This window comes from Pseudophryne corroboree, chromosome 4, assembly GCF_028390025.1.
Source record: "Pseudophryne corroboree isolate aPseCor3 chromosome 4, aPseCor3.hap2, whole genome shotgun sequence".
Classification (NCBI taxonomy): domain Eukaryota; kingdom Metazoa; phylum Chordata; class Amphibia; order Anura; family Myobatrachidae; genus Pseudophryne; species Pseudophryne corroboree.
This window is the reverse complement of record NC_086447.1, coordinates 644,896,824-644,910,547: the sequence shown is the minus strand read 5'-3', so window position 1 is coordinate 644,910,547 and position 13,724 is coordinate 644,896,824. Positions and strand designations below refer to the sequence as shown.

The window sequence follows — 13,724 nt, the reverse complement described above, 5'->3', positions numbered from 1 at the left end:
TGTCTCTCCGGTGGTGGCTGCAGAGTACTCACCTTCTCGAGGGCCGCAGGTTCGGCATTCAGGACTGGGTCCTGGTGACCACGGATGCAAGCCTCCGAGAGTGGGGAGCAGTCACTCAGGGAAGAAGTTTCCAAGGGCTGTGGTCAAGTCAGGAGACTTGCCTTCACATCAATATCCTGGAACTAAGGGCCATATGCAACGCCCTAAGTCAAGCGGGGACCCTGCTTCGCAACCAATCGGTGCTGATCCAATCAAGACAACATCACCGCAGTGGCTCATGTAAACCGCCAAGGCGGCACAAGGAGCAGGGTGGCGATGGCGGAAGCCATCAGAATTCTTCGATTGGCGGAGAATCACATACGAGCACTGTCAACAGTGTTCATTCCGGGAGTGGACAACTGGGAAGCAGACTTCCTCAGCAGGCACGACCTCCACCCGGGAGAGGGGGGACTACATCAAGAAGTCTTCGCACAGATTGTAGGTCGGTGGGAACTGCCACAGGTGGACATGATGGCATCCCGCCTCAACAAAAAGCTACAGAGGTATTGCGCCAGGTCAAGAGACTCTCAGGCGATAGCTGTAGACGCACTGGTGACACCGTGGATGTTCCAGTCGGTTTATGTGTTTCCTCTTCTTCCTCTCTTACCCAAGGTGCTGAGAATCATAAGGAAAAGAGGAGTGAGAACAATACTCAGTGTTCAGGATTGGCCAAGAAGGACTTGGTATCCAGAGCTGCAAGAAATGCTCACAGAGGACCCATGGCCTCTGCCTCTAAGGCAGGATCTGTTGCAGCAGGGACCTTGTATGTTCCAAGACTTACCGCAGCTGCATTTGACGGCATGGCGGTTGAACGCCGGATCCTAGTAGAAAAAAGGGATTCCGGATGAGGTTATTCCTACGCTGATAAAGGCTAGGAAGGACGTGACGGCTAAACATTATCACCGTATACGGCGAAAATATGTTGCTGGGTGTGAGACCAGGAATGCCTCTACAGAGGAATTCCAGCTGGGCCGTTTCCTTTACTTCCTACAGTCGGGAGTGACTTTGGGCCTAGAATTGGGGTCCATTAAGGTCCAGATTTCGGCCCTATCCATTTTCTTTCATAAAAAACTAGCTTCTCTACCTGAAGTTCAGTCGTTTGTAAAGGGAGTGCTGCATATTCAGCCCCCTTTTGTGCGACCAGTGGCACCTTGGGATCTTAACGTGGTGTTGAGTTTCCTGAAATCTCACTGGTTTGAGCCGCTTAAGACCGTGGAGTTAAAATATCTCACGTGGAAAGTGGTCATGCTATTGGCCTTAGCTTCGGCTAGGCGTGTGTCAGAATTGGCGGCTTTGTCATGTAAAAGCCTCTATCTGGTTTTCCATATGGACAGGGCAGAATTACGGACTCGTCCGCAATTTCTGCCAAAGGTGGTGTCATCTTTTCATTTGAACCAACCTATTGTGGTGCCTGCGGCTACACGTGACTTGAAGGATTCAAAGTTACTAGATGTAGTCAGGGCTTTGAAGATTTATGTAGCCAGAACGGCTGGAGTCAGGAAAACTGACTCGGTCTTTATCCTGTATGCATCCAACAAGCTGGGTGCTCCTGCTTCAAAGCAAACTATTGCTCGCTGGATCTGTAACACGATTCAGCAGGCTCATTCTGCGGCTGGCTTGCCGCCTCCAAAATCAGTAAAAGCCCATTCCACAAGGAAGTTGGGCTCTTCTTGGGCGGCTGCCCGAGGGGTCTCGGCATTACAGCTTTGCCGAGCAGCTACTTGGTCGGGTTCAAACACTTTTGCAAAGTTCTACAAGTTTGATACCCTGGCTGAGGAGGGCCTTGTGTTTGCTCATTCAGTGCTGCAGAGTCATCCGCACTCTCCCGCCCGTTTGGGAGCTTTGATATAATCCCCATGGTCCTTACGGAGTCCCCAGCATCCACTAGGACGTTAGAGAAAATAAGATTTTACTCACCGGTAAATCTATTTCTCGTAGTCCGTAGTGGATGCTGGGGACTCCGTAAGGACCATGGGGAATAGACGGCTCTGCAGGAGACTGGGCACATCTAAGAAAGATTTAGGACTATCTGGTGTGCACTGGCTCCTCCCCCTATGACCCTCCTCCAAGCCTCAGTTAGGAACTGTGCCCGGAAGAGCTGACACAATAAGGAAGGATTTTTGAATCCCGGGTAAGACTCATACCAGCCACACCAATCACACCATATAACACGTGATAGGAACCCCGGTTAACAGTATGATAACAAATGGAGCCTCTGAAGAGATGGCTCACAACAAAACCCGATTTTTGTAACAATAACTATGTACAGGTATTGCAGACAATCCGCACTTGGGATGGGCGCCCAGCATCCACTACGGACTACGAGAAATAGATTTACCGGTGAGTAAAATCTTATTTTCTCTGACGTCCTAGTGGATGCTGGGGACTCCGTAAGGACCATGGGGATTATACCAAAGCTCCCAAACGGGCGGGAGAGTGCGGATGACTCTGCAGCACCGAATGAGAGAATTCCAGGTCCTCCTCAGCCAGGGTATCAAATTTGTAGAATTTTGCAAACGTGTTTGCCCCCGACCAAGTAGCTGCTCGGCAAAGTTGTAAAGCCGAGACCCCGATGAGCCCACCTTCCGTGTGGAATGGGCTTTTACAGATTTAGGCTGCGGTAAGCCTACCGCAGAATGCGCCAGCTGAATAGTGCTACAAATCCAGCGCGCAATAGACTGCTTAGAAGCAGGAGCACCCAGCTTGGTGGGTGCATACAATATAAACAGCGAGTCAGTCTTTCTGACTCCAGCCGTCCTGGAAATATAAATTTTTAGGGCCCTGACTAAGTCCAGCAACTTGGAATCCTCCAAGTCCCTAGTAGCCGCAGGCACCACAACAGGTTGGTTCAAGTGAAAAGCTGAGACCACCTTTGGGAGAAACTGAGGACGAGTCCTCAATTCTGCCCTATCCATATGGAAAATCAGATAAGGGCTTTTACAAGACAAAGCCGCCAATTCTGAAACCCGCCTGGCCGACGCCAAGGCCAACAGCATGACCAATTTCCACGTGAGATATTTTAAATCCACAGTCTTAAGTGGTTCGAACCAATGTGATTTCAGGAATGCCAAAACCACATTGAGATCCCAAGGTGCCACTGGGGGCACAAAAGGAGGCTGAATATGCAGTACTCCTTTGACAAAAGTCTGAACTTCGGGCAGTGAAGCCAGTTCTTTTTGGAAGAAAATCGACAGAGCCGAAATCTGGACCTTTATGGACCCCAATTTGAGGCCCAACGTCACCCCTGCTTGCAGGAAGTGCAGGAATCGACCCAGTGGAAATTCCTCCTTCGGGGCCTTCATGGCCTCACACCAAGCAACATATTTTCTCCAAATGCGGTGATAATGTCTTGCGGTGACATCCTTCCTGGCTTTGATCAGGGTAGGGATGACTTCCTCCGGAATACCCTTTTCCTTCAGGATCCGGTGTTCAACCGCCATGCCGTCAAACGCAGCCACGGTAAGTCTTGGAACAGACAGGGTCCCTGCTGCAGCAGGTCTTGTCTGAGCGGCAGAGGCCAAGGGTCCTCTGTAAGCATCTCTTGAAGTTCCGGGTACCAAGCTCTTGTTGGCCAATCCGGAACCACGAGTATGGTTTTCACTCCTCGCCTTCTTATTATTCTCAGTACCTTGGGTATGAGAGGTAGAGGAGGAAACACATAAACCGACTGGTACACCCATGGTGTCACTAGAGCGTCCACCGCTATCGCCTGAGGGTCTCTTGACCGGGCGCAACATCTTTTCAACTTCTTGTTGAGGCGGGACGCCATCATGTCTACCTGTGGTTTTTCCCACCGGTTGACCAGCATTTGGAAGACTTCTGGATGAAGTCCCCATTCTCCCGGGTGGAGGTCGTGCCTGCTGAGGAAGTCTGCTTCCCAGTTGTCCACTCCCGGAATGAACACTGCCGTCAGTGCTAACACATGATTCTCTGCCCATCTGAGAATCCTTGTGGCTTCTGCCATCGCCATCCTGCTTCTCGTGCCGCCCTGTCTGTTTACATGGGCGACCGCCGTGATGTTGTCTGACTGGATCAGTACCGGCTGGTTTTGAAGCAGGGGTCTTGCCTGGCTTAGGGCACTGTAAATGGCCCTTAGCTCCAGGATATTTATGTGAAGAGAAATCTCCTGATTTGACCACAGTCCCTGGAAATTTCTTCCCTTTGTGACTGCTCCCCAGCCCCGAAGGCTGGCATCCGTGGTCACCAGGACCCAGTCCTGTATTCCGAATCTGAGGCCCTCTAGTAGATGAGCCCTCTGCAGCCACCACAGCAGCGACACCCTGGTTCTGGCCGATAGGGTTATCCGCTGTTGCATCTGGAGATGGGACCCGGACCATTTGTCCAACAGGTCCCACTGGAACGTCCTTGCGTGGAACCTTCCGAATGGAATTGCTTCGTACGAAGCTACCATTTTTCCCAGGACTCGTGTGCATTGATGTACCGACACTTTTCCTGGTTTTAGAATGTCTCTGACCAGAGATGACAATTCCTCGGCTTTTTCCAGTGGAAGAAACACTCTTTTCTGGTCTGTGTCCAGAATCATTCCCAGGAACAGAAGACGTGTCGTCGGGACCAGCTGTGACTTTGGAATGTTTAGAATCCAGCCGTGCTGTTGTAGCACTTCCTGAGAAAGTGCCACCCCCACTATCAACTGTTCTTTGGACCTCGCCTTTATCAGGAGATCATCCAAGTACGGGATAATTAAAACTCCCTTCTTGCGAAGGAGTATCATCATTTCGGCCATTACCTTGGTAAAGACCCTCGGTGCCGTGGATAACCCGAACGGCAGCGTCTGGAACGGATAGTGACAGTCCTGTACCACAAATCTGAGGTACTCCTGGTGCGGAGGGTAAATGGGGACATGCAGGTACGCATCCTTGATGTCCAGGGATACCATGTAATCCCCCTCCTCCAGGCTCGCAATAACCGCCCTGAGCGATTCCATCTTGAACTTGAACCTTTTGATATAAGTGTTCAAGGGTTTTAAATTTAAGATGGGTCTCACCGAACCGTCCGGTTTCGGTACCACAAACATTGTGGAGTAGTAACCCTTTCCTTGCTGAAGGAGGGGTACCTTGACGATCACTTTCTGTGAATACAGTTTTTGAATAGCCACCAACACTGCCTCCCTGGCAGAGGGAGTTGCCGGCAAGGCAGATTTTAGGAAACGGCGGGGGGGAGACGTCTCGAATTCCAGCCTGTACCCCTGAGATACTACTTGAAGGACCCAGGGATCCACTTGTGAGAGAGCCCACTGTGTGCTGAAAAACCTGAGACGTGCCCCCACCGTTCCCGATTCCGCCTGAGCAGCCCCAGCGTCATGCTGTGGACTTACCGGACGCAGGGGAGGACTTCTGCTCCTGGGAACTAGCTGTGTGCTGCAGCTTTTTCCCCCTTCCTCTGCCCCTCGGCAGAAAGGATGAGCCTCTAGCCCGCTTATTTTTCTGGGGCCGAAAGGACTGTACCTGATAATACGGTGCTTTCTTTTGCTGTGGGGTAGCCTGTGGCAAAAAAGTCGATTTCCCAGCAGTAGCTATGGAAACGAGGTCTGAAAGACCTTCCCCAAAAAGTTCCGCCCCTTTATAGGGTAAAACTTCCATGTGCCGCTTGGAGTCGGCATCACCTGACCATTGCCTAGTCCATAACCTCCGTCTGGCGGCAATGGACATAGCGCTTATTTTTGATGCCAGCCGGCAAATATCCCTCTGTGCATCACGCATGTATAAGACCGCGTCTTTTATATGGTCAATCGTTAGCAAAATATTGTCCCTATCTATGGTATCAATGTTTTCCGACAGAGAGTCTGACCACGCAGCAGCAGCACTGCACATCCAAGCTGATGCAATAGCGGGTCTCAATATAATGCCAGTGTGTGTGTGTATATAGCTTTTAGGGTACTTTCCAGCTTTCTATCAGCAGGTTCTTTTAGGGCGGCCGTATCCGGAGACGGTAGTGCCACCTTCTTTGATAAGCGTGTCAATGCTTTATCTACCCTAGGGGGTGTTTCCCAGCGTGACCTATCCTCTGGCGGGAAAGGGTACGCAGCCATTAACCGTTTAGAAATGATCAATTTCTTATCTGGGGAAGTCCACGCTTCCTCACACACCTCATTTAATTTGTCAGATGCAGGAAAAACTACTGGTAGTTTTTTCTCACCAAACATAATACCCTTTTTTGTGGTACCTGGGGTATCATCAGAAATGTGTAAAACATTTTTCATAGCCTCAATCATATAACGGGTGGATCTATTGGAGGGTACACTCGTCTCATCATCGTCGACACTGGAGTCGGTATCCGTGTCGACATCTGTATCTGTCATCTGAGGTAGCGGGCGTTTTATAGCCCCTGATGACATTTGAGACGCTTGGACAGGCACAAGCTGAGTAGCCGGCTGTCCTATGTCGTCAAACCTTTTATGTAAGGAGCTGACACTGTCACGTAATTCCTTCCATAAGTCCATCCACACTGGTGTCGACCCCGCAGGGGGTGATATCACATTCACAGGCATTTGCTCCGCCTCCACATCATTATCCTCATCATACATGTCGACACAGCAGTACCGACACACAGCAGACACACAGGGAATGCTCTTACAGAGGACAGGACCCCACAAAGCCCTTTGGGGAGACAGAGGGAGAGTATGCCAGCACACACCAGGGCGCAATATAACACAGGGATATCACTATACAGAGTGTTTTCCCCTATAGCTGCCTATAATATATATATACTGTGCCTAAATTGTGCCCCCCCTCTCTTTTTTACCCTTTCTGTAGTGCAGGACTGCAGGGGAGAGCCAGGGAGCTTCCTTCCAGCGAAGCTGTGAGGGAATAATGGTGCCAGTGTGCTGAGGGAGTTGGCTCCGCCCCTTTTTCGGCGGGCTTTCTCCCGCTATTTTATCGTTTCTGGCAGGGGTTAATATACACCTATATAGCCTCTAGGGCTATATATGGTGTTAGTTTTGCCAGCCAAGGTGTTATTATTGCTGCTCAGGGCGCCCCCCCCAGCGCCCTGCACCCATCAGTGACCGCAGTGTGTGGTGTGCATGAGGAGCAATGGCGCACAGCTGCAGTGCTGTGCGCTACCTTGGAGAAGACAGAAGCCTTCAGCTGCCGATTTTCCGGACCACCTTCTTGTTTCTGGCTCTGTAAGGGGGACGGCGGCGCGGCTCCGGGAACGGACGACGAGGTCGGGTCCTGTGTTCGATCCCTCTGGAGCTAATGGTGTCCAGTAGCCTAAGAAGCCCAAGCTACCACCACTTAGGTAGGTTCGCTTCTTCTCCCCTTAGTCCCTCGTTGCAGTGAGCCTGTTGCCAGCAGGTCTCACTGAAAATAAAAAACCTAAACTATACTATCTTCTATGAGCTCAGGAGAGCCCCTAGTGTGCATCCAGCTCAGCCGGGCACAGAAATCTAACTGAGGCTTGGAGGAGGGTCATAGGGGGAGGAGCCAGTGCACACCAGATAGTCCTAAATCTTTCTTAGATGTGCCCAGTCTCCTGCGGAGCCGTCTATTCCCCATGGTCCTTACGGAGTCCCCAGCATCCACTAGGACGTCAGAGAAAATAAGATTTTACTCACCGGTAAATCTATTTCTCGTAGTCCGTAGTGGATGCTGGGCTGGGTATTGCGGACTTCTTCTGCAATACTTGTATATAGTTATTGCTTAAATAAGGGTTATGTTATGGTTGCATCAGGTTTGTCTGATGCTCTGTTGTTGTTCATACTGTTGACTGGGTATGTTATCACAAGTTATACGGTGTGATTGGTGTGGCTGGTATGAGTCTTACCCTGGATTCCAAAACTCCTTTACTTGTAATGTCAGCTCTACCGGGCACAGTTTCCTTAACTGAGGTCTGGAGGAGGGGCATAGAGGGAGGAGCCAGTGCACACCAGTAGTACTAAATCTTTCTTAGAGTGCCCAGTCTCCTGCGGAGCCCGTCTATTCCCCATGGTCCTTACGGAGTCTCCAGCATCCACTACGGACTACGAGAAATAGATTTACCGGTGAGTAAAATCTTATTTTTTCCAAAATACACAACAGTAAAATTGTTGCCCCTCTCACCGCCTTCTTTAATACTATCCTTTCTGATTATGTTATCCCCCTTCATTTTAATTCTGCGGTAATTAAGGTACTTCCTAAACCAGGGCGCGACGCTGAATTGCCATTCTCCTATCGCCTGATATCTTTATTAGATTATAAATTGTTAATGAAAGTAATGGCTGAACGATTGAAATTAATTTTTCCTTCTATTATTGCTCCCGACCAAACCGGTTTTATTTGGGGTAGGCACTCCACTGTTTACATATGAAAGGTGATTGCGGTGCTGCAGTCGGCGTTTGACTTGGTTACCTGGGATCATTTATTTCACGCCCTTAAACGATTTGGTTTCCCCGGGAATTTTATTTCTTTGCTGAAAGCTCTCTATTCCTCTCCTCTTACCCAAGTGTCCAGCAATAGCTATCTTTCCTCTCCTTTTAAGATCTATCGCGGCACTCGGCAGGGTTGTCCTATATCCCCGTTATTGTTTGCGATTGCACTAGAACCGCTTGCTATAGTTCTTCGCTCTTCTGATAGTTTTAAGGGGATTATGTTGGGTAGGTCTGATTTAAAATTGTCCCTTTTCGCAGACGATATGCTGCTTTTTGTCTCAGATCCCAAAACCTCCATTCCACATATAATATCGATACTTTCTATGTTTGGGTCCCTTGCGGGCTATAAAATTATCTTACATAAATCTGAACTTCTTCCACTCCCGGGCCTAGACGCCTCTGACCTCTTAGATCCCACGTACTGTCATTTTCGTGTCACTCACTCAATTTAAATATTTAGGTATAAATATCCCTTTGTCACTGTCAGCCTTATACCGCTCTAACTGCTCCCCTATAATATCTCAACTTGCCAAATTGCTGGACTCATGGAAATTATTACCATTATCACTGTTGGGAAGGATAGCTTTAATTAAAAGTATAATATTCCCCAAATTGTCATACCTGATTCAGATGCTATCTATCGCCCTTTCCCCCACTGATATCAAATACTGCCTGAAATTATTTACCGCCTTTTTGTGGAAGGGAGGACACCCTGGCATAGCTCTTGCCAAATTATTGCTCTATAAATCTAAAGGTGGTTTAGGTCTCCCGGACATTTAACTGTTTACTAACTCAATATTTTTTAGATATATCAGCGACTGGTTGTTGGTTAGAGAACTATATACCCATGCTTTGTCTGAGGCAGCTTTTTGCTCCTTTTTCTGCGGCAGCACTGATACACACACCCAAAATTATCCTTTTGTGGGAATCCTCACTTCACCCCTGGGCTAAACAATGTTATGTTCTCACATTGGATATTAAAAGGCATTTCAAAAATTAGGGATGTCTTTGATCCTGGCGGCACGATTTTACAATTTTCTGATTTGCAGGCAGCATACCAGATTCCGCACCAGCAGTTCTTTATGTATCTCCAAGCTTCTCACTATGCTAGATCAATTACCTCACAGCTGCTGCTCTTGCTGTCACCTGTTCCCATACAATGAGGCAGATGTATTAACCTGGAGAAGGCATAAGAAAGTGATAAACCAGTGATATGTGCAAGGTAATAAAAGCACCAGCCAATCAGCTCCAATATGTAAATATTCAGTTAGGATCTGATTGGCTGGTGCCTTTATCACCTTGCACATATCACTGGTTTATCACTTCCTTATGCCTTCTCCAATCACTCTTAGCGTTTATTGTTCTACACCCATATAAAACGAAATACCTGAGTGCTGATGAGAACGGTACCTGCTAGAATCTGGAAGCAGACTGTAGCGGCCTGGGGGCGTGACATTCCTTCTGTATCTTCTTCTGACCTACTACTTCATAATTTCGAATCTACATTAAAATATTTATGCTGCACATTAACACACTTAATAGGGTGTATATCTCCCAGGCCAGGAGAAAGTATATGGTCTCAGGGTCGGGTGATTGTCTAAAGTGTAAGAGCCAGAACGCAACATTTTTTCAGTCTGTGGTTGTGCCCAAAAATACGTAAATTATGAGGCAAAGTTACTAACTACATCAATTCTATTTTTCATTTACAACTCCAAGCTGAACCTCTTGCAAATTTTAAGCATTGGTCCTTAAGTTCCGACAGCGCTGCCTTCATCACCTTGTTGACTAATATAGTAACGATTGCGAAGAAAGCTATTTTATGTGTTTGGACTATTTCAAACCCCCCCCCCCCCCCCCCTTTTTTTGGGGAACGGTTAAATCCCTTTTGTTGGAAACTCTTTATTATGATAGACAAGCCGTTTTTCCAGCTTTAGAATCTGGTGTAGTCTCATTCTATAAGAAATGGGACCCTTGTTGAATCACTCGACTTCCCTACCCGAGACAAAGTTAAGGAGGTCTTTGAAACTACTAGCTGGTCTCTCAGACGTAATCTTACTGCTGGTATACAGCCGAATGCTTGTGGGGTGTCTGGTATTACATAGCACCCTGCTTTACTGATCATTTATTGCTCTTCAAGTTGTACCATACCTCACTTTCACGCTCTGGACTCTCACCATATCGACGGTTCGTCCGATTGTTTTAATTATTGACTGATGATGCTTGATGTTCCATACCCCTTGACCCTCCCCTCTTCTTCTTTCTATTCTCTCTCCTCCCCCTTCCTCCCCTCTTTATATTTTATATTTGTATTTGTCAGGGGCTTTACTGAATGTATTAACAGGTCTGATTAAGATTGTTACCATTATGTATTGCTCCCTGTGCCAACTATTTTTGTGTAAAAACTAAAAAACGTTTAAAAAAAAAAAAAGGTAAAGGGGTAAATGTATTATAGCGGCAAAACTTCCTGCTGCGCCTCATTAACGAGGCGAAGCAGGAAGGAACATCGACAAGATGTATTAACATCTTGTCTGCCGAAGTGGGGGAGTGAAAGCTGCCCCCTCCGATGATGTCCCCCTAGCACACAGCATATCAGCTTAGTACGGATGTGCTGTGTCTCCCTGTCCCGACTCATGCGAGATCCCTCACGCAGTTAGGAGCCGGCACCCGCCACAGCCAGGGACAGCTCTGTCCCTGCTGTTGTCTATGAGCATCGCCACCTGCAGCGTGTCTGAACAGACATTGATGCTGACCATTCATACATTGCCCGCGCTTTTTGGCCTGCAGACACCGCTGCCATCATACACGTGGGAGGAGTACAGCGTACATAAAGTACCGCTTCTCCCGCATAATGATGGGTAATACACTTACCCCAAAGTCCATTAGTTCAATTGTGTTTTCACTTACTCTGTTGGTGTAAATCTGTGTTTCTGTATTCCTTGAATATACAGTATAACATGTATTAGGGCTCCTCCTCTTCTGCATATTAACAACCACACTGCACGCCATACGTTATCTAAATAGACCACCTGTAACCTGAAAGTCAATGTCCTTTAACAACTATAGTTACCCTGATCCCTGATCATGAACCCGGACATTTGTGTAAAACCGAGATACAGGGGCTGATATAGAATGGCATGAAAGCCTGTCTCACAGGCAGATCATTTCACACTGCGCAGGGCAAATGCAGGAATTTCGAAAAGGGGTAGTGTTATATATAAAACACACACACTATTAACATACTTACAACTGATGCAGCAGCTGCAGGATGCTTACGGGGTCGGGCACCTCACATCATTAGGCTAGTCAGCCATTGTAGGGTCGGGGTGGGGATCAGTTCATCAGGGCGGTTTTCTGTGTACTCAGAGACGCACACACTAAACCCTTTCCACCCCCCCCCCCCCTCCCCCCATCCTGTGTTTACCAGTGCTGTACATGTGACATACCTGAGCATTAACATCTAAGGGCGATTCATAGTCATAAGCGGCTCAATAACATCTCTACTTATGGCTGAACAGATGTGACTGGTTGGTAATCTGCACTTACACTAAATTTAAAGAAGGCATGTAGATGGAATTAAGGGCTGAGCTGACTTGTGAGTAGGGCTGGTGCAAGTGTGTGCTTATAATGCTGACCATTATGTACTGTAACTAAGCTTATGATTCAGTGCAGTTACATACAGTATGTGGTTACAACTCGACACTCAGGGAAATATCCACATTTAGTCCCATACACAAGTGTTTTTGTGACCGAATTGTGTGCAACAGTGGGCCTGATTCAGAGGTGGATATAAATGTTGTCACTACCGCGATTCCATAGGAAACAGATCTGCAAAACTATACTAATGCTGTGTTGGTCGAACATTGGTCATAATCAAACTTTTGAGTGACAACATGGTTGCTCAGAATAACCAACGGAACGTCGGGGCCAATACAACTGCAAACAAAGTCACAGTTGGTGCCTGGGGCAAGCCCAGAAAATGCTTCATGATGCGCCTGCATTTGACAAGCCACCCCCGTTACCTCCCATAAATATGCACAGTCACTCAGTTTGTGAATAAAACTTCACTGTCTACACCATCGCTAATCAATTGCAAAAATCGCATTGAACTTGAAACATCAGCAATGCATCCACCTATGAATCAGGTCCAGTCTCAGTAACTTTTGCCAATTAACATTAGTCTACATGATTAAAAATGTCAATGACTACAGCTGTCAGATGTGAGATTGTGCTGCCCAAATAATGACAATTTAGTTATTTAAACATTATCTTTCGTACTGGAAGCTCAACATACACAAGATGAAAAAGTAGATGATTTTCTTACTGTTTGTTGTTTGGGAGATTGTGGAGAGTCTCACTTTCCAAGACAGACGAACCTGCATCACTGCTACATGGCAAGTCTTTATACAACATATGACTTGAAAACGCTAAAAAAGACAAAGAAGTAGTACCCAATGGGGTCTAGTGACTTACAGTAACTGAAAACATTGATATAGCTTGTGAACATGGCATGGTATGGCCAAAACACAATACATACTTCTCACATTTTCATGCAACAGAGAACGCATGCCACTGTGGTATTCAAACTCTAGGTATCCATTACAACATAAACTGAGTGCAAAAGTGAATACACTGTATGGCCTAAATCAAAAATGTAACAAACCTGATGGTTTGCATACATCTCAGATAGTTACTGATCTGAGTATGCACCGTTTCAGCACTGCGCATGCGCATCAGTGGATGTGACGGCAGTCTCCTCAGTGCATCCCTAAGCTGAAGCAAGATTGAAATGCTGTGGCCATTTGGGGGCAGGAACGGCCAACATTTGAGGGCCGGACAACATTTGAGAGTTACTCAGATGCCCGATGTCAAACAGATGCACTGATGCTGCATATTCGGATGAAGCAGCAGATCAGAGAAGCTGGCAGAAGACGTCCAATTACACAAGACGCCTTCTGTGGCATTAGCATATTTCAAACAGCAGCTGTGTCCAAAAATGCAGCTGCTCTAGTGACAGTGATAAAAGCACTGGTAAAGCTTTAAAAAGGAGATATGTTTGTCCCAGGTTTCTAACCTATATGACATAAACCTCCAGGAAAATGTCTGTTTCTGCAAAACAGACTTGCGTTTTCGTACAGCGGGCGATCAGGTCTAAACTGCGCATGCGTATGCACCGCAATGCACTGACGCGTTGACCAGATACAAAGCGGATCACCGCACAGCGATGGGTTTGTGCAAAGAATCCATTTGCGCGGGCGTTCGCAAGGAGATTGACAGGAAGAAGCCGTTTGTGGGTGTCAACTGACTGTTTTCTGGGAGT

At 47.4% G+C, this 13,724-nt stretch overlaps 1 protein-coding gene across 4 annotated transcripts in view; it reads right to left on the bottom strand.

The window, feature by feature from the left end:
- The window catches only part of LOC134910095 (ATPase family AAA domain-containing protein 2-like), a 611,116-nt gene that overhangs the window by 330,893 nt on the left and 266,499 nt on the right, over positions 1–13,724 (bottom strand). For all 4 annotated transcript variants that reach the window (XR_010176115.1, XM_063917736.1, XM_063917735.1 and 1 more), the window contains exon 10: positions 12,729–12,831. Coding sequence is in view for 3 of the 4 variants with exons in the window: in XM_063917736.1 (XP_063773806.1) it covers positions 12,729–12,831 (103 nt within the window). In the remaining variant the exon portion in view is untranslated. The remainder of the gene's footprint in view (positions 1–12,728; positions 12,832–13,724) is intronic.